The 19,435-nt window shown below is 31.2% G+C and overlaps 1 protein-coding gene across 1 annotated transcript; it reads left to right on the top strand.

Moving 5' to 3' along the window:
* Window positions 1-4,729: 4,729 nt before the first annotated feature.
* On the top strand, window positions 4,730-14,730 carry LOC142240731 (segmentation polarity homeobox protein engrailed-like). The gene is made up of 3 exons (XM_075312442.1): window positions 4,730-7,092; window positions 10,560-10,660; window positions 12,393-14,730. The coding sequence occupies exons 1-3, from the start codon at window positions 5,667-5,669 to the stop codon at window positions 12,639-12,641; spliced, it is 1,776 nt and encodes a 591-aa protein (XP_075168557.1). The 5' UTR covers window positions 4,730-5,666; the 3' UTR covers window positions 12,642-14,730.
* The last annotated feature ends 4,705 nt before the right edge of the window (window positions 14,731-19,435 follow it).

The raw sequence follows: 19,435 nt of genomic DNA, 5'->3' as shown, positions 1-19,435 counted from the left end.
GAACCTAATTTGTTTAAAATTTACCAAATTTTCCTTCCTAGTAAGTTAAAGGCTTTTTATACCCTAAACCACATAGTGGTCAGGGTATAATAAGTTTGATCGGCCAAAAAATGTGCCTACCAGAAATATGAATTTTAGACCCCATAAAATATATACCGATCGACTCAGAATCACCTCCTTAGTCGATCTAGCGCTTGGTGTCCGTCCGTCCGTCTGTCCATGTATTTATTGTTCACAGGATTCCGGTCGCAATTATTAACCGATTTTGATGAAATTTGGTACAGGGAGTTTTTTGGGAGCAAGGACGAACGCTATTGAATTTGAAAGAAATCGGATCAAAATTAGATATAGCTCCCATATATATGTATCGCCCGATTTCGACAAATGGGGTGACGTTGCGTTTGTTTTCAAACGGATCGTCACCAAATTTGGCAAAAAGTAATCTTTTTCATCGTTCTTCAAGTCTGCAAAATTTCATCTAAATCAGTTCAGATTTAGATATAGCTCCCATATATATGTATCGCCCGATTTTCCCAAATTTGGCCATAAAAACCTTATTTATTAAGCGATCTTACTCAAACTTGGCTTACTCTAATCTTTTATGGTACTGACAATATGTGCCAAAAATAATCGAAATCGGTTCAGATTTAGATATAGCTCCCATATATATGTATCGCCCGATTTTGCCAAATTTGGCCATGAAACCCTTATTTATGAACCGATAGTGCTCAAAGTTGGCTAAATATAGTCTTCTATACCTCTAACTGTATGTGCACAATTTCATCGAAATCGGTTCAAATTTAGATATAGCTCCCATATATATGTATCGCCCGATTATGCCAAATTTGGCCGTAAAACCCTTATTTCTCAACCGATCGTAACCAAGGTTGGCTAACTGTAATCTTCTATAGCACCAACTGTATGTGCAAAATTTTATCGAAATCGGTTCAAATTTAGATATAGCTCCCATATATATGTATCTCCCGATTTTGAAAAATTTGCCCCTAATAACCTTATTTTTGACCATAGGGGCCTTATTTATTAACTGATCGTACTCAAATTTTACACAAAGTGGCCCTCTGTGATATCAATCATACCTGCAAAATATTATACAAATTGATTCAGATTTAGATATAGGTCCCATAATATGCATCGCTCGATTTTGTCATATTTGGCCATAATACTCTTATTTCTTAACCTATGTTATTCAAATTTCAAATTTTGATGTACTAGCTGATCGTATTTAGACTTACATGTAGCTCTTACATAAATCTATTGCCCTATTTGCAAAAATTTGGATTTATTACCCACAACTAATTGACCGATTTCCTCTTTTTTAATAATGGACTCAATATTAGTGGCATACTAACTCTTTTGATGCAAAATAAACTATAGCTCCTAATATTAGCCATTTTTGCTCAGATTGTGACAGACACCCATAAACATGTACCCCCCTTTATGTTCTCCAAAACCTATACCTATAATGATACCCCACAAATGCTTATATTTACTAATTCAGTAGGGGTGGTTTAGGGTATGATATAGTCGGCCCCGCCCGACTTTCTACTTTACTCACTTGTTTAGTGTATTTTTTTTCGGAAAAATCCTTAATTTATGATAGCAAAGGGAAATTGGATGAAAGAGTTTTGGTCATGTATTTCGTATTACAGCCAGTTTCTGTATGTCGAACGAGCTCAATCGATCGACTGAAATTGACACAAACAGCTGAATTTATAACCAGAAATCAGTTTTTTCTATGCTTTCCAGTCGATCGATAGAGCTCGATCGACATAAAGAAACAGGCTGTTTATTTTATTGTCTTTGATTTTAGTTTATGTTGGCTTTAACCTATCAACTACAAAATTAACTTTAAAAAAGTTTATGTTATTTTTTTAAATATTTGGTATTTTAGGGAAATTATATCTCTAACGGCCATTTTCATGCAGCTCCGTTAGGCTTTAACTGCCAGTTAACAGAAAGTAAATTGCAAATATCTTCTCTCCGGTTAACTTAAACTGAAAAATTTTTTGGGCTATTGAATACAAAAGCAAGACGACAGCTTCGTCCATAATACGGTTTAAAAGTTGGTTAGTAAACGGAACACTAACGGAGCTTTATGAAAACGGGGGTAAATATCAGACATCAATTTTATTTTATATTTATTTTTTACTTTAAACTAAATTAATAAAAATTTTGATATTACTAAAAAAATTACTTAAACATTTTGTAAAAACAATGATCATGTTCTTTTGTCTTTGGCCATATTGGTGACACTTAGTGGACTTATAACAAAAAATTTCAGTTATGTCTTCAAGTTTGTTGTAACATATATTCGTTGTTAACTTTCAAATAAAAAATAATACTCTGCTAAATCTTCTAAAAAAACTAACTATATCTTGTTTAATTTAACAATATTTTTAAAACTTTGGTAGGCTTGTGTTATCTTAAATGTTCAGATATTCGGAACCGAAAATTGCACAATTTTTTTAAGGAAGAAATCGATGTCTTCAATACAATTTCTTATTGAACTTCTCACTAAATAGGGCTAAAAAATATAGTCAAACTAAAATTGTGTCATTCCGAATATGGGAGTACGGTTCGATATTATTTTATATTTATTATTAACATTCAACAAAGAAAAAAAATTCTACTAATATTGAAAAATTAATGTTATTTCCGTTATGACCATCTTATTAAACCTGTTCTTACTGTTTAATACAATTTTTTTGTGTCTAATAATATTTTAATTATATTTTCAAATAAATTGTCTTTCTTTTTCCACTTTAAATTAATTCAATCTTTAGAAATAATTTAAAATCGCAATTGGAAAAATCCATTCAATTAGAAAAAAACTCCGACAATTTAATCATCAATTCAAAATGAAGGCACCATTCAATCCATGGGGAATACAATGTGCAGCGTTCCCACAATTTTTGTGCAAAAACAAAAACGCTTAATTAAAAAAAAAATATAACATAAAATACAGATCTCAATTGACAGCTTATTTAGTACAAAAAAATATACAACAACAAACGACAAGCAAATTGAATCTGAAACATACACCATACAACTGACAGAGACATACACTGGCATGAAAACCAAAATACATACTACTAATAATAATAATAGCAAGCCCACATTTTCAATATTGAGATTTTAAAATAAAATCATCATATTACGTTTGACTATAGCTCTCTATCCATTTGGCTGGCTGGCATACAAAGCAAAGGCAGAATAACAACATTGACAACAACAAAACTAAACTACAGGCGCGTTGATTACTCTGACAGACAGCCAACAGTATCTGGTTGAGGACTATGCATAATCATTCACTCAGTCAGTCACTTGACACAGAACCCATAAACACACCTTGGTTGGTTGAAACAAACAGACAGACACACACTCTTGATTAAATATAAACATATTTATTCATAAACAAATATACGTGACTATATACATACATCTCACTCTCTTTGCTCCTCCAAACCTTAAGTGAAATGAAATTCGGTTACAAAAAAACCAAAGCGTAAACATCACCAATTGAACCCCACCTTTATATAGTGAATATACGATTCACAACCAAATCCCAACAATAACAACACCACCACCAATCAATGCTAAGGGTTTTAGCCCATAAGAAAACCTCGCATGTTCAAATTAACTAAAAGCATACACATACACACAATAGATAGAGCATTACTGATGATGAGAAAACTCACTTCAGTGTATGCCAGCCTAAGCATTCATAGGAATAGCAACACACGCAAGCACTAGCATCATCATCATCGCCCCTTATTGATGTCGATGTCGTCTTCGTTGCTGTTGACGTTGGTTTTGTTGTTCGTTTCTTTCATGCCTTAATGCACTCATGTGTGCTGCTCACAGCTTCATGAGATGGGTTAATGTAACAATAACATTATTTGCTTAATAAGACCAAAAGCAACAAAAACATGGCTTGTGAAATATGTTGAGAATTTATTTTTGATGAGAGAAAGAGAGTAAATGAACAAGGCTTATTAGTATGGGAGAGAGAGTAGGTTGAATAAGAGCTTTATTGTTAATTGAGTTGTTGCAAGCTAAACGAAGACACAACTATGGTGAAGCAAGCAAACAGCATACACTAATTCCTATGGGAAACAAACAACAACAAAAACATGGAGGACGTAAAAAAATATAGGGGAATATAAAGGGAAATAGTTTGTTTCATTTATTCTTGGCAATATGAAGGTATTGTTTTTTAATGAGAAGAGCTAAGCTATATCAGCATTCAATTTGAAACTCCTCCCCTTTTAATAGGTTTGTCTCTTTCTTTCTTTTTCTTTGAGTTACACGGAAAAGAGAGAGTACTATAATTTTGTATTAGTGTTGGTATAAATGGTGTTTCCTTTTAAGAGAATTGTCAGTTTACATTTAATAAAGTTATAAAGTATTGTAACAAGCCGTGGATTTTTTATTTATCCAGTTTTGGCCAATTTTGCTTTGGACTTTTCATCGACGTCTTTGTTGTTGGTGGAAAACTGTCTCGTTTAATACTGGGGGGTTTTTGGATATTCTATGCTCTCTTGCTAGCTTACGCTTGCAGTGATTAGCAGTGTTTTGCGACAGTAAAAGCAACTCTAGTAAAAACGAGAAAATATTCCTCTGCGGAATATCGAGCAAATCGTCGTTGTTCAAGCTGCTAAACAGAAATATTTGACAAACGTCTGTCAGATTACAGGTGACATTTGTAAGTGTCACACATATATCTAAAAGAGCGGTCAAATAATTTGAAATAAAAAAAAAAATAAAAAATAATAAGATAACCCATATTATAAAAACAATCTAACGCATATAAAAAAATTAAACATTAATTAATAGCTGTGAATCTGAATAAATTAAAACATAAAAATCCTTGCTTTCGGTTAAAGCTGAATTTTCTTTGTTTGTTTGGCAAAGAAAAAAAAAATTGCATTTTTACAATTCAATCAATTGTGAAAAAAATCTTCATATTGAACTTAACTCATCACTACTCCTACAAGAAAATAAAAACATCTCAACTTCTCCCGTTACAAAAACAAAAGTATACTGTAATCTTTAATTCTCTCCTCCTTGTCTAACCAATACAACCTAAAGGCAAATCATTAGGAGATCTCTTGCGTATGCAATAGAAAAAGAGAGAGAAAGAGAAAGAGGACTAAGTTATTAGTGGTAAACCTACAGCAAAGAGAGAAAGAAAGAGCGAGTGTATGAGAGCATAGAGATGTGTGTGTGGTAGCTGTATTTGCTTTGCTGCTTCAGTTGGTAAAGACGTTAAGCAACTGTGATTAGTTAATTTACTCGTTGACTTCAAAGTGAACGGACGTGTCAGTGAGCGAACGACAGTTTTTACAAAACAAAAAAATCGAAGAAGAAGAGAAAATTATACACGCATTACGAAAAAGTTAAATTGAAAATATTTTTAAAAATAACGAAATTTCTTGATTAAAAAAAAATAAAGCAAAGTGTTTGAGAATTTCCAAAAGAAGAAGAAGAGAAAAACAAGTGTTTGCTTAAAAGTGAAAATCAAAATAAATTAAATGAATTAACTCCGCTAGTTACTCTCTCTCTCTCCCCCATACCAACGGAAGTGAAAACAAGGATTTTCATTTTTCGCTTTTAAGTTTTATTTCGGTTTGCTCTAACCACAAATGGCCTTAGAGGATCGTTGTAGTCCCCAATCAGCACCATCGCCTCCAGGCCGTCTACCTCAATCGCCGCCACAAGCCTCTTCTGGCCATAATCAACAGCCAGCTTTCTTCCATCCTACGTCTGCTATTTTGGATATGAGTTTATCGCAGACTTCGGTTGAAAGTGCTAACGCTGCCGCTTCTGTAGCTGCTGCCGCCACAATGTTGCCCCATACAGTGGCCTCTTTGTATCAACAACAACAATTACAACATTTACAACAATTGCACCATTTGCAACAATTGCATCAACAACAATTGGCCGCTGGGGTGTTCCAGCATCCTGGTTATGATTTAAGTGGTCAAGCTCGTCTCAGTGTTTCACCCGGAGCTCATTCCACCTCCTCCACACCCGCCTCCTCGATGACCATAAAAGAAGAAGAAAATGATTCCATTATGGGTGATAGCTTTACGGCCGAACATGATCAATCGGCCATGGCCAGTAATGTCACAGAAGATGAAGATGAATGTGACATAGATGTTGATGTGGATGAAGATGATGAGGACAAACGTATACCCCCGCCAGCCCACCAGCAATCTAGTAAACCAACATTGGCTTTTTCAATCTCCAATATATTAAGCGATAGATTTGGAGGTGTGGATCATAAGGATCATGATAGTGCGGTGAGGCAAACTCAATTTCCAGCTCAACAGGGCTCTAGCATATATAGACCCTTTGATCAATCACGAGCTGCCACCGCCACACCATCCGCCTTTACCCGTGTCGATCTATTGGAACTGAGTCGACAACAACAAGCTGCTGCAGCGGCTGCCACAGCCGCCATGATGATCGAAAGGGCGAATATTTTGAATTGTTTTAACCCGGCTGCCTATCCCCGTATTCATGAGGAAATTCTACAGAGTCGTATGCGTCGAACTGGTCATCTAATGCCTCCTAATCATAAACTTATGACTGCGGATCCTTCGATGACATCTCCCCCACCTCCACCATCGGGTCAATCGGCCTTGGGTTCCCTCTGTAAAACGGTCTCACAAATTGGTCAAACCTCACCTGCATCGAGTGCAAACAGCAATTTACACTTGACCACACCACCTGCAGCCTCAACACCATCGGGATCTTCAGTGGCCAGTATGACATCTCCGCCACCTTCGTTACCAAATACCTCTAGCGTTTCATCATCATCTGCCTCATCATCATCGCATCCATCCTCTTCCGCATCGAGTTCACAAAATTCCTCACCCACTAGCCGTAAAAATAATAGCCCGCAGCCAATACCACCACCGTCGGCGATAAGTCGCGATTCGGGTATGGAGAGTTCCGATGATACCAAATCGGAAACAGGCTCTACGACAAATTCGGAAACGGGTAAAAATGAAATGTGGCCTGCATGGGTGTTTTGTACGCGCTATAGTGATCGACCAAGCTCGGGTAAGTTGAACATTAGTAACTTAGATTGTTTTGGAAAATGGGAGTTTTGTTTTTTTTTTTTACAAAAAATGGGCGAAAGAGTTAGGGTATTTCTACTGTATTTTCATTTAATTTTTTAATAGCTTTCTTTCTATTTTTTCTCTGGTGAATCCTCTTATGGAAGTAATTTTTCATCAAAAGAATAAGACAAATTAAGTGATTTCCTTTTGATTGATTTATTAATTTAAGCTAAGAATTTGAAAACTCCACTTTCGGTAGTCGGCCTTTTGAACTTTTTTAAGTCGAAATCAGTTTGTAGAATGTGTATAAAATTCACATACTTCGAAGTTATTCTTCATTCAATTTTGCAAACATTTAATTGAAGCTTTTTTTATGATTTTTTGTACAGTAATAAAATAAATGCATATACTCTATCAGTTCTGCTGGTCCTAATTATTTTCTATATGCTTTCCAAATGATTCACTTCCGTTTCGGCATTTCTCTTTTTTTTTGTTTTTAAGTTATGAAGGTCAAAATCTCATTTTATTACACCATAAATATAAATATATTTTCTGATTGTCCTCAAAATGAGAAAATGTCATCCTTCAAATATTGAATTACGAACAATAACAAAATAGGCGGTAAAATCCTTTTTTGTTTCTCTTCTAAAACAAAGATGAAGTCTAAAAGTGAATATCCTGCTGTGACCACACACCGTAAACATGTCTCAAAAGTGTAAATGTTTGGCCGGCATGAAATCTTTGAAGTCTAGCACCAATAAAATGGACACACACGCACAGGGCATCTTAAAGGCTCTACATTTTATTGAATTGACAAAAAATGACCCAAAATAAATAGAAAACAAAAAAAAAACAAAACTACTTACAAGAGATGGCCATGACAATGAACTGAGATGATAGTGGAGGAGGGGAGTAGGTGTAAGACATTAACTAAAATCTTTAGGTTGACATCAAAAAGATGTTGAATGATGCTGCTTGAGCAGCCCAAAATGTTATCTGTTTTGTATAAGCGATGGACACTCTCAGATAGGGATGATTTAGCGTTGGGGGGATATCTTAAAAGCAAGTGTTGAGTGATGGAATGGTTGGGAGAAGGTTTTCAGTTTTTTTTTTTAAATGTAATATAAGATTTCCCAACATTTTTAAAGGCCACGTGCTGCTTATATATATTTTTTTATAATCCTTTTTCTTTGGTATTAAGGCGATAGAAAAAAAGGGCTTCCATTTCTGTTATCACTTGTTTTTCTTTTTTATGAAAGATGTGAAGTTTTTGTTGTTGTTGATTTTTTTTCTATTGTATCCCACACATTTTATTTCTCCTTTTTATTTTATTTTGTGGGGGGAAGTCACATGCACATTAATTTTAAGTGCTTTTTTATTATTTTTAATGGGTTTTTAATAGAGAGGAAATGACAGATTTATAACCAGATTTTAATGAAATGCTACCAAAAATGTTCAAAATATTTAAAATAACCAGAAAAAATCGGAACGCATAGATCATCATCGCCTAATCTAGAAAAAAGAAATGTTATGCCATTAAAATATCTATCTAGCTATCTAATATTTAAAATGTTGTGTCACAAAAAATATATATATTTAAGTGATTTTTAATTAGTCTAGGGTGCAAATATTATAAAAAAATGTGAATATTTATTTGTGAGTTTTGCAGAGAGTAATAAATAAAAATAAATTAAAAATGATGAGGCTCGAAATTTTAGATAAACAACATTTTTTTTTTCATCCATTCTCTGTAATTTACTTATGCAAAATATTAAAAAATTAAAGGTTTTAAAATGAACACAATTATACTAAATTAAAAAAAATATATGATTGAGCGTTTATGGACAATGATCCACTGTCCACTAAATAATTCCTCATGTCAATTTTTTATAAAAAGAAAAAATCTTGAAAAATATATAAAGTAAATAAATTGATTTTAGACACGTATTAAATTTTTTAATTAATTTTTAAATTTAGAATATTTAACTTTTTCAAGTGTTTATGAGTTTATGTGAATAATAATTCTTCGTATTTAAACTTATACAGTAAGAATAATTATTTTTAATCTGAATAGTTTTATTTTGTAAAGAAAACATTTATTGTTTATTAAACATTTTACAATGACAATTATTAATTTTGCTCAGTAAAACAAAAGGTTTCACAGTTGTTTGAATTCATTACGCTTCCAAAGGTAGCCATATAGATCTCTCTTGTATGCCCATAGATCAATATAATCTCACCTCTGACAATAACTGTTATTATACTCACTGTCATTCAAAGTAGCTGTTAACTCTACTTATCTCATCCTCCCAACATAATTCTCACTAAACACATACATTAACATCTCTTCACAACTCAAACTATCTCTAATACAAAACAACAACAAAAGATAAGACAATTTTAATTGTATTTTTTTTTTAATAATTTTTGAATATGGAACTTTTTATTTAATTAAACTGAATATTAATATTTTCCAACATTATTTTAGTTGGAATTTCGTTGAGAAACTCTTGGTTTTTGTTAGGTTAAAAGAGGAGATATCTCTCTTACAGCTATGATAGGACAAGCCTGCAGGCTTTTGGGCTAGAAATATTATCTCTTTAACTGTCTATTCTTATTATACATATGATATATATATACTTATTTTACAAATTAAATATTTGAATAAACATTCTGGTTTTTTAATTTTTTTGTAAAAAAAATATATAAATTTTAATTCACTATTTACTATCAATTTCATATCCCTGCTCTCTTTTTGAAAAACACTCGTACTTAATTACCTCTCCCTCTTGTTGTTGTTGTTAGAAAACTCCACCTCAATCTGTGGTTTATATAAATGATCATAACATGATATATACATTAATTAACTAACAGTCCCCTGACTTTGTTAAAATAAAACTACAAACATTTCCAAATGACAGCTGTCTTTGTCATTTTGACCATCTGATGATGGCGGCGACAGTGGCGGTGGCTTTAAACAAATATCACCACTTCAACTCAACTACATTGCTTTCAAAAGCCATCTATCCATATTCTTAATAAAATAATCATTATTGTTAGTATAAGAATTTCCACAGTATAAATTAATATGCTGGTCACTGGTAATTATGGTTTGTTCCAAAGAGGGAAAATATGACATTTTTTTAGAGAATTCTATATATGAAAAGCGCACCTTTTATTCTTTTAAAAGAGTGATAGACACCATAGAGACAGCTCATTAAAATGTTTAGCAGTCGTTTAGTTTGTTAGTAGAGAAAAACGAAATCAAAAGGAAAAGAAAATTAATTCTTTTGAAGCCTAATGAAATCATTATGGGAATGGATATTTTTGCATAAATTCTAGTAATGAAGATATTTGGAATGTAGTGGATAATAATGATATATTTTTATATGTATCTAAATATAATTAAGTTATTTAATTGTATATATTGTATTAATTGATTTTGTATTTTTTGTTTTATTTTTTTAGGCCCTCGTTACCGTCGCCCCAAACAACCCAAAGATCCCAAAGCCTCTGATGAGAAAAGACCACGTACTGCATTTTCTGGAGAACAACTGGTCAGACTAAAAGTAAGTATTTTTTAAGGTTATTTTAATTAATAAAAAAACGAGCCCACGAAAATCCAAAATACTAAAAAAAATTAGTTAGTTTTAGAAAAAAAATAGTCTGCTTTAACAGTGGAAAATTCCCTAAAACAGGGATAAAGTTTGAATATAGACTTATATATACAAAAAAAAAAATAAAAACATTTTAGATGGAATTTTAAATTTGCCAAATAATTAAAAATAACATTAAAAAATAAAAAAAAAAAACAAGACATAAAATATATATGCATTGTTTACCTAGCTTATTTAAAGGGTCAAACTATTTTAGGAAAAAAATATCTAGCAATTTACAAAAAAAAAAAAAAAACAAAAAAATTATTCGTGAAATAATTCAATTGGAAAAGTCTATATACAGTCGAATATAATAAAAAAATCCATAATATCAAAAAGAAAATATTTACAAATAAAATTAAGAAAAAAGCGACATCAAAAATACCTCTGTACTGATTTCCTAGCAAATTTAAATTTTAGGAAAAGACAAATCGGCTATCGCGACAGTAATTTTTCAAGTGAAATTGTGATAATTGTATATGTTTTTTGCAAGATAAGTCTTTCTTGGCCCTAATTGGAAGCTTTGTTTGTCTTATTTAAAATTTTGAGGGTATCTTATAATAATTTTTCTATGAAAAAAAAAAAAATATGTCTACCAAATTTGGCCTGAATTATTTTATGAGACCAATTATGAAGACATTAATGTTTAACATTAAACTTTTAAAAATCTAAAATATTTTTATATTCTCAAAATTATCCCAATTTAGTCAAAAATACCCTTTTGCTATTTGAATAAAACTAGGGGTGAAATACAATTTCAAAAATTCCTTAGGCCATGCAATGAATAATAGTATGGCTCATTTCTACTACAAGGTCTCTAAATTTACATTGAACAAAGACCATACATTAAACAAAAACAAGTCATTAAATAACCAAAGACACAAAAAATTCAAACAAAAATATTTAAAACTACCACAAGGAGACATTATTTTATTTTTTTTTATTTCAAAACCAAGAAACTAAAAATTTTCAAAAATATTTCCATATGGCCATATTCAACAAGGACATTAGAAAAACTCGTTTAAAACTACGTCATGGTAAATGGTAGAACCCTGTTTTGTTTTAGGGAATAACAAAATCCATTATGCTTAGCATTCGGGCATTGTACATATTTTGACTAAACATAACGAATTGGAAATTTATGAGCATTGCCATGGGTATCTAAATGGTAGAATTGAATATTTTGTTTAAGGCTAAACATTTTCAAAATATTTACAACACCACCTAGGGAGTGAGGGTCTTTTATATAGAAGATAACTAGTTAGGATCTTTGTGTATATATGTGTGTGTGTATGTGCGTTTGAAAATGAGTGATTGTTAGAACAGATATCCTGCTAACAATTTCCAAAACCGCAACTAAACGCCTTGACTTCAAACACAAAACCCCACTTAAACAGTAGGATTTTTTGCCTTTTGTCTTTAAGGTATTTTCTTGTTTTTGCTTCTTGGCTATCTTTGAGAATTTACTAAGTTGCTTCTCTTTAGGGTTTATTGTCTAGCAATTAGTTGTGGTCTGCTCGTAAACCACCTTAAATAATTGATTATCTGAATATTGAAGAGAAAAATAATTTTCTTTTTACGAAAAATCTCTTTGGAAAAAATAAAACTAATTTTGTGATTTTTCTTTTGTCTGTTCTCTTTGCAGCGTGAATTCAATGAAAATCGTTACCTAACCGAAAGAAGACGCCAACAATTAAGTGCTGAATTGGGTTTAAATGAGGCACAAATCAAAATCTGGTTCCAAAATAAACGGGCGAAAATTAAAAAGTCAACTGGTACTAAAAATCCTTTGGCTTTACAATTAATGGCCCAAGGCCTGTATAATCATACAACAGTGCCTTTAACCAAAGAAGAAGAGGAATTGGAAATGCGTATGAATGGTCAAATACCCTAAATTAATTCCTAAGGAGAAGCAAACAAAAACAAAAACCAAAAACAATAATGGTATGGAAAATTCAAAAAAAAAAAAATCCTAAAACTTAGGAGTTTAGTGCAATATACTTTTGGTTTGAAAAGAAATGAAGAAAACAAGGGGTTATTTACTGGGTTTAATAAATTTTTTGTACATTTCTTATTTTCTCCTTTAGATTTTCCTATGTGAAATTTGTTTTTATTATTGTGATATAGTTATTGTAAAATTTCTTTTGTATATTTCTTAAAGCAGCCATTTTTTGTATAGAAAAACTAAAATAAAAGGTTTTACTCTCTAAGCTTCTCTATAAAAAAATTTATAACACTTAATCCATAAAAAAAATTCTATGGGTAAAATTCTCAATATTTTATTAGAAATTGCAAAATGTGAAGAAAATTCTGAAATTAAAAGAAAAAAACATATATTTTTCTTATAAAATTTCAAAACAGCAAAATAAATAAAACTAAAATTTTAAAAAATAAAATAACTCAAATCTATCATACATAACTGTGAAAAAGGTTTAAATTGTGGGTCGAATCCTGCCTGCTAAATAATTAAATATTAAACTAGAATTCAAATCTCGGAAATTGAAAATAAATTTTTATTTAAATATTAATTAAATTATTTAAATTAAGCCATCAAAGTTTTTCCTTGACATCACGCAGAGAAGGAATATGATCACTTCAAACATGTTTCAAAAGCAAAATGTTATTTTTGTATGGTGACCATATAACATGTTTGTCACTAAAATGTTATTTTCTCGTCAAATATAACCTGCTTGCTGGAATCAGATACATGATTTCCGAGCAAATAACATGGTTGCGAAAACCATGTTACATGGTCACCACCCAAAAATAACATTTTGCTCTTAAAACATGTTTGAGGCGATCATATTCCTTCTCTGAGTGATAATGGGGCATTTTCATAAATGAAATGGAAATATTCGTTAAAGGAACGAACTGCTTTTCATTATACTAAAGAATAATTTAATTTTATTTTAGAAAATGTTACGTTATCTAAAATTTAATCATATTCCTTCTCTGGGTGATAATGGGGCATTTTCATAAATGAAATGGAAATATTCGTTAAAGGAATGAACTGCTTTTCATTATACTAAAGAATAATTTAATTTTATTTTAGGAAATGTTACGTTATCTAAAATTTAAGGAAAAACTTTGTTAATACATAAAGTTTGGACAATTATTCACTTTAATTTATAATAATTATGAAAAAATCGGATTTATATTTTGAGTATTTTAAAAAAACGTTTGCCAACAAATTAACAAAATTTTTATTTCTCTGCCCCCTTTTGTTTTTTTGTCTGTCCGTCCATACACCACTATAAATGTAGTAAAAAATAAATCTCTTCAAGAAAAATATTTTTTTTTTAAATATTGGAATATATCTATTGTGATTTTTTAATTTCATATTGAGAAAATAGCCCCACCTATGTAATATTGTAAATTAAATTAGTAAACATTTCCATAATCACAAAATTTATTACGGCTGCTCTATAACAACTTATGGAAAACTAAATTTGGTTTTATTTATTTTTTTTTTACAAAAAAAGAGCATCTGATATGTGAATGTTAGAAAAACTAAATGAAAAAAAAAATCACTCTCACACATACAAAAAAAGTATTATTTTTCAAATTTATTATGAATATAATTTGTAAGTTATTATACAAATAAAAAAAAACTGCTAAGACAACATCAAAAACAGCTTAGAAAATTGAAAAAAAAAAACAACCAATAACATAAATATGAGAAAAAATAAATAAAATAACAAAAACAATGTCATAAACTATTGTAAGATATCTTTTAATATGATAATGATCATGATCATTAACATTATTATGATATGACTTTGATATGTTATTATTTTCTATTTCGAAAACAAATCATGTAAATATTTAAACTAATGTGGATAAAACAACAACAACAACATTCAAAAGGTCTTCAAATAACCTTGAGTGTTAAATGTTATTTGTATATTTAATTTAAATTATTTACCTACTATTATTAATACTTTATAATAATAATATTTATGTGTATTATATAATAAATATTGTACATTTTTTCTGTGTAGTTTATTTTCATGTAATTTATGTATACTTTATTTTTTTATTTTAGTTGTATGTTTTTTTGTTATTAGTCTTAAGAAATTTTAGTTTAAGTTATAAAAAAGAGAAAAGAAAAATTACTAAAAAAATTAAAACATCAAATTCTTAAATGAAATGAGATGAAATAAAACAACAAATATTTAAATACCAAATATTCTGAAAAAAAATTATAAACGTTTTTTATTTAAAAAAGGGTGAATTATGCCAATTATGTTCCGGGAAACGTCAAAAGATGGCGTTGAAGTAATTAGCTCAACACACAAAGAGAAGGGGGACAATTATCAAAAAAAAAAAAATTTGGTCAGGCCAGGAGAAATGTGTCGTAATGGATCAAGGATTTTGACATTTCGTCAATACATCGAAAGGTATGTAAAATTGTTCCAAAAATTAATGTAAATTTTCCGCTGCAATTTCAAAATTAAAAATTTAAGGTATTTTTCATTTTTCGGAATTAAATATTATTCTATATCTTTAAAATGTCCTCAAGTTTTTTAGTTTAAGTTATAAAAAAGAGAAAAGAAAAATTACTAAAAAAACTAAAACATCAAATTCTTAAATGAAATAAGATGGAATAAAACAACAAATACCAAATATTCTGAAAAAAAATAAACATGTTTTTTTTTAAGTAATATATTTGGTAATTATATTCCGGGAAACGTCAAAAGATGGCGTTAACATAATAAGCTCAATACACATTGGGAGCCACCGTGGTGCAATGGTTAGCATGCCCGCCTTGCATACACAAGGTCGTGGGTTCGATTCCTGCTTCGACCGAACACCAAAAAGTTTTTCAGCGGTGGATTATCCCACCTCAGTAATGCTGGTGACATTTCTGAGGGTTTTCTCTAAGTGGTTTCACTGCAATGTGGAACGCCGTTCGGACTCGGCTATATAAAGGAGGTCCCTTGTCATTGAGCTTAACATGGAATCGGGCAGCACGCGGTGATAAGATTGAAATTCACCAATGTGGTATCACAATGGACTGAATAGTCTAAGTGATACATCGGGCTGCCACCTAACCTAACCTAACCATCACAATGGACTGAATAGTCTAAGTGAACCTGCTACATCGGGCTGTCATATAACCTAACCTAACCTACAATGAAGGATTTCTCCCATATCAATTAATGCAGGCCGAAACGTTCGTAATTTTAGTTTTTAAAAAATATATATCTGATCACATAGTGGTGTAGGATATATCGATTTTTTCATATCACAAAAAAACAATAATTTTCCAACAATTATTAAAAAAGGAAGTAATCAACCAATTATGATTACAACATACCACCTTTGCATTATGGAACACCATACATGATATCGAAGAATATAATCGGCCTTAAAAAATAAATGCCAACTGAATAGAAATTGAGTAAAACCCCAAAAAAAAAAATAATTTTGAGATATAACCATGGATTTACAAGTAGCCACATTGTTATAATGGCGGCGTTTCCAACAATTTTTGTTGTCATCGTGGTGGGTCTGGTAGAATTTCTTATTATCGCTCTTTTATGACATGTAAAAGTGACAATAAAACGTCTCATTCATATTTGGTTAAGTACTCCCGATCGATACGTCGATAGATAAATGAATTTCTCATGTTTCCCATATAATAAGCATTGCATGCTGACTACCGTATAATGAAAATTAAAAAAAAAGATTGATAAGTATTGTAGAGTGTGTGGCAAGGGACGTGCATAGGGTAGCTGATTATTGTTTACATTGAATGGTCAAAAAATCTATGGAAATGTCATAAGAATTTTCTTATTTGCCACACACTGTGAATATTAAAATTTATGAAAGAAGTTATTACTTGGGTAATTAATTAAAATGTTTTGAGTACTAAGTATCTACTAGGGATTGTGATATTTTTCTGGCAATAGATAAGCAGAAAAACGTTATGCAGGTTAATTTGAAGATTGTATAGGGTCCACACCATTTCCGTTTAATAATCATATATTTAATTCGCCCTACTACTTATAGACCCCTAACCCGATGATAGATCTATTAGAACTATCACTTCACAGAAATCATCAAATGTTTTTGCAATACAATTTTTAATTGAATTTGAAGAAATAGAAAAACAAAAATTAGTTACACACATTTTTTCCGTGATTAAAACAATTTCAATAATTGAAGACAAACATACACCCACAAAAAAAGTCAATGAATTTTTTTTTTTGGCCCATTTAACTTTATTTTGGATATTGAAAATAAGTTGATTTTAGTTCATTTTGCCAAATGTAAGAAATGTATTTTAATTATTTCTTGCTTACTTTAATCACGTGAGCTAAAATGAAGGAAGATTAGATTAGGTTAGGTGGCAGCCCGATGTATCAGGCTCACGTAGACTATTCAGTCCATTGTGATACCACATTGGTGAACTTCTCTCTTATCACTGAGTGCTGCCCGATTCCATGTTAATCACAATGACAAGGGACCTCCTTTTTATAGCCGAGTCCGAACGGCGTTCCACATTGCGGTGAAACCACTTAGAGAAGTTTTGAAACCCTCAGAAATGTCACCAGCATTACTGAGGTTGGATAATCCACTGCTGAAAAACTTTTTGGTGTTCGTTCGAAGCAGGAATCGAACCCACGACCTTGCACGCAAAGAAAAAAATCGTTTGGAAAACGTGTACCGAAAACGTTTTTCTTTTGTTAGAGTTTTTTGAATTGCTTCGAAAAGTATACACTTTTATCACCAAAAAAATTCGTTTGTTACAAAATTTTTATTTTTTCAGTAAAAAAAGTTATTTTTAAACCAACAACACAGTCCATTTCGTTTATATCAAACACTGTTCTTTTCTAAATTTAGGTCTTTAATAAGACACATTTTACAGTTCATAGTAAAAATTTAATATAGTAGAATGTAATGTTGAAAATTTTTCGGAATCTTCCGATCATATCTGGAATATATGTAAAAAAAAAAAAACTTTGGTCGAAGCAGGGATCGAACCCACGACCCTTGGCATGCAAGTCAGACGTAGCAACCACTGCTCCACGGTGCCCAACTAAATGTATTTTTCTGTTAAATAAACTTTGTTTAATCGGCTCGTGGGCGCCGCAAGCTATGCTATATAAATATAACTTAGTTATATGGGTAATTGTCTATTGATGACAATAATGGCTACATGGCTCAGTGGATAGTGTGTTGGCTTACAAATTGCATGGTCCGCGGTTCGATTCTCCGCCCAGGCGAATGGTAAAAAAAAATTTTAAAATTTATAAAATCGTATAATTTCTTCTACATTGTTTGTGTTACAGAAAAAGGTGCTAAGAACTAAAAAACTTCGTGGAAGTGGGAAAGATGTGAGGGAAAATGCAATTAGCCAGAAAAAAAAAATTTTGAGTTAGTCTTTATGAAATTGTTTTTACATCCTGGAAAAGAATAAACGTTTATCACAAAAAAAATATGCTTTTCTTCCAAATACACTTCCTTTCAACGAAAAGCAAATGAGAAACGAACCTTGTTTGACTAAAATTTCGTTTGGGAGGAAAGAATTATTTGTTTGCGTGTGTGTATGCAAGGCGGGTTGCTAACCATTGCACCACGGTGGCTCCCCAATATGTTAATATGTTAGAACATATTATGTTTGGGACATAACATGTTGGTAAATATAATATGCTTAGATGCAAACATATATTAATTTAGAAATAGCCTATAAAAATATATGTGTTTAGAACGAGAGACCTAGAGAGTATGCTGCAAGTAAAATAATGGAAGTAACCAATTGGCCCCTTAAAAATATAACCACGCAAAGAAAATTTCATTAAAATTTTTTACTACCAGTATATGCCCTAAGGTGAAACATAATATGTTTGAACAATACAAACAATATTTTGTTTGGACCAATTCTGAAAATATATATGCTTGAAGCAAAATGTGTTTGGGGTATATAGTACAGAAGCGATTTTGTTTTGAGGGTGTAGCTGCCATATGTATTTATCACCGATTTGATAATAACCACTGCTCCACGATGTCCAGCTGAATGTATGTTTCTTTTAAATAAAATTTGTTCAATCGGCTAGTGGGCGCCACAAACTATGCTATGTAAATGTATATTATAACGATAATTGTCTATTGACGACAATAATAGCTACGTAGCCCAGTGGATATTATATTGGCTTACAAATTGCATGGTCCGCGGTTCAATTCTCCGTCCAGGCGAAAGGTAAAATTTAAAAAAATTATAAAACCGAATAATTTCTTCTACATTGTTTGTATTACAGAAAAAAGTGCTATAAACTAAAAACCTCGTGGAAGTGAGAACGATTTGAGGGAAAATGCAATTAGCCAGAAAAGATTGTTTTTTTTTTTTTGAGTTAGTCTTTATGAAATTGTTTTTACATCCTGGAAAAGAATAAACGTTTATCACAAAATATATATACTTTTCTTCCAAATAAACTTCCTTACAGCGGAAACAAATGAGAAACGATCTTTGTTTGTCTAAAATTTCGTTTGGGAGGAAGGAATTATTTTTTTTTTTCGTGTAAAATATCAGCTAAATCCGTTCAGATTTAGATATAGCTCCCATATACATTTTTCGCCCGATATGCATTTATATGGCCCTAGAGGCCAGAATTTTATATTTATGTTATTTGCTTCAAAGTTTGTACAGGGGGTAAACAGATACACTGAAAAAACAGTGAACCC

This window comes from Haematobia irritans, chromosome 5 (assembly GCF_050003625.1).
Source record: "Haematobia irritans isolate KBUSLIRL chromosome 5, ASM5000362v1, whole genome shotgun sequence".
Classification (NCBI taxonomy): Eukaryota; Metazoa; Arthropoda; class Insecta; order Diptera; family Muscidae; genus Haematobia; species Haematobia irritans.
This window is presented reverse-complemented; position numbering and strand designations above follow the sequence as displayed.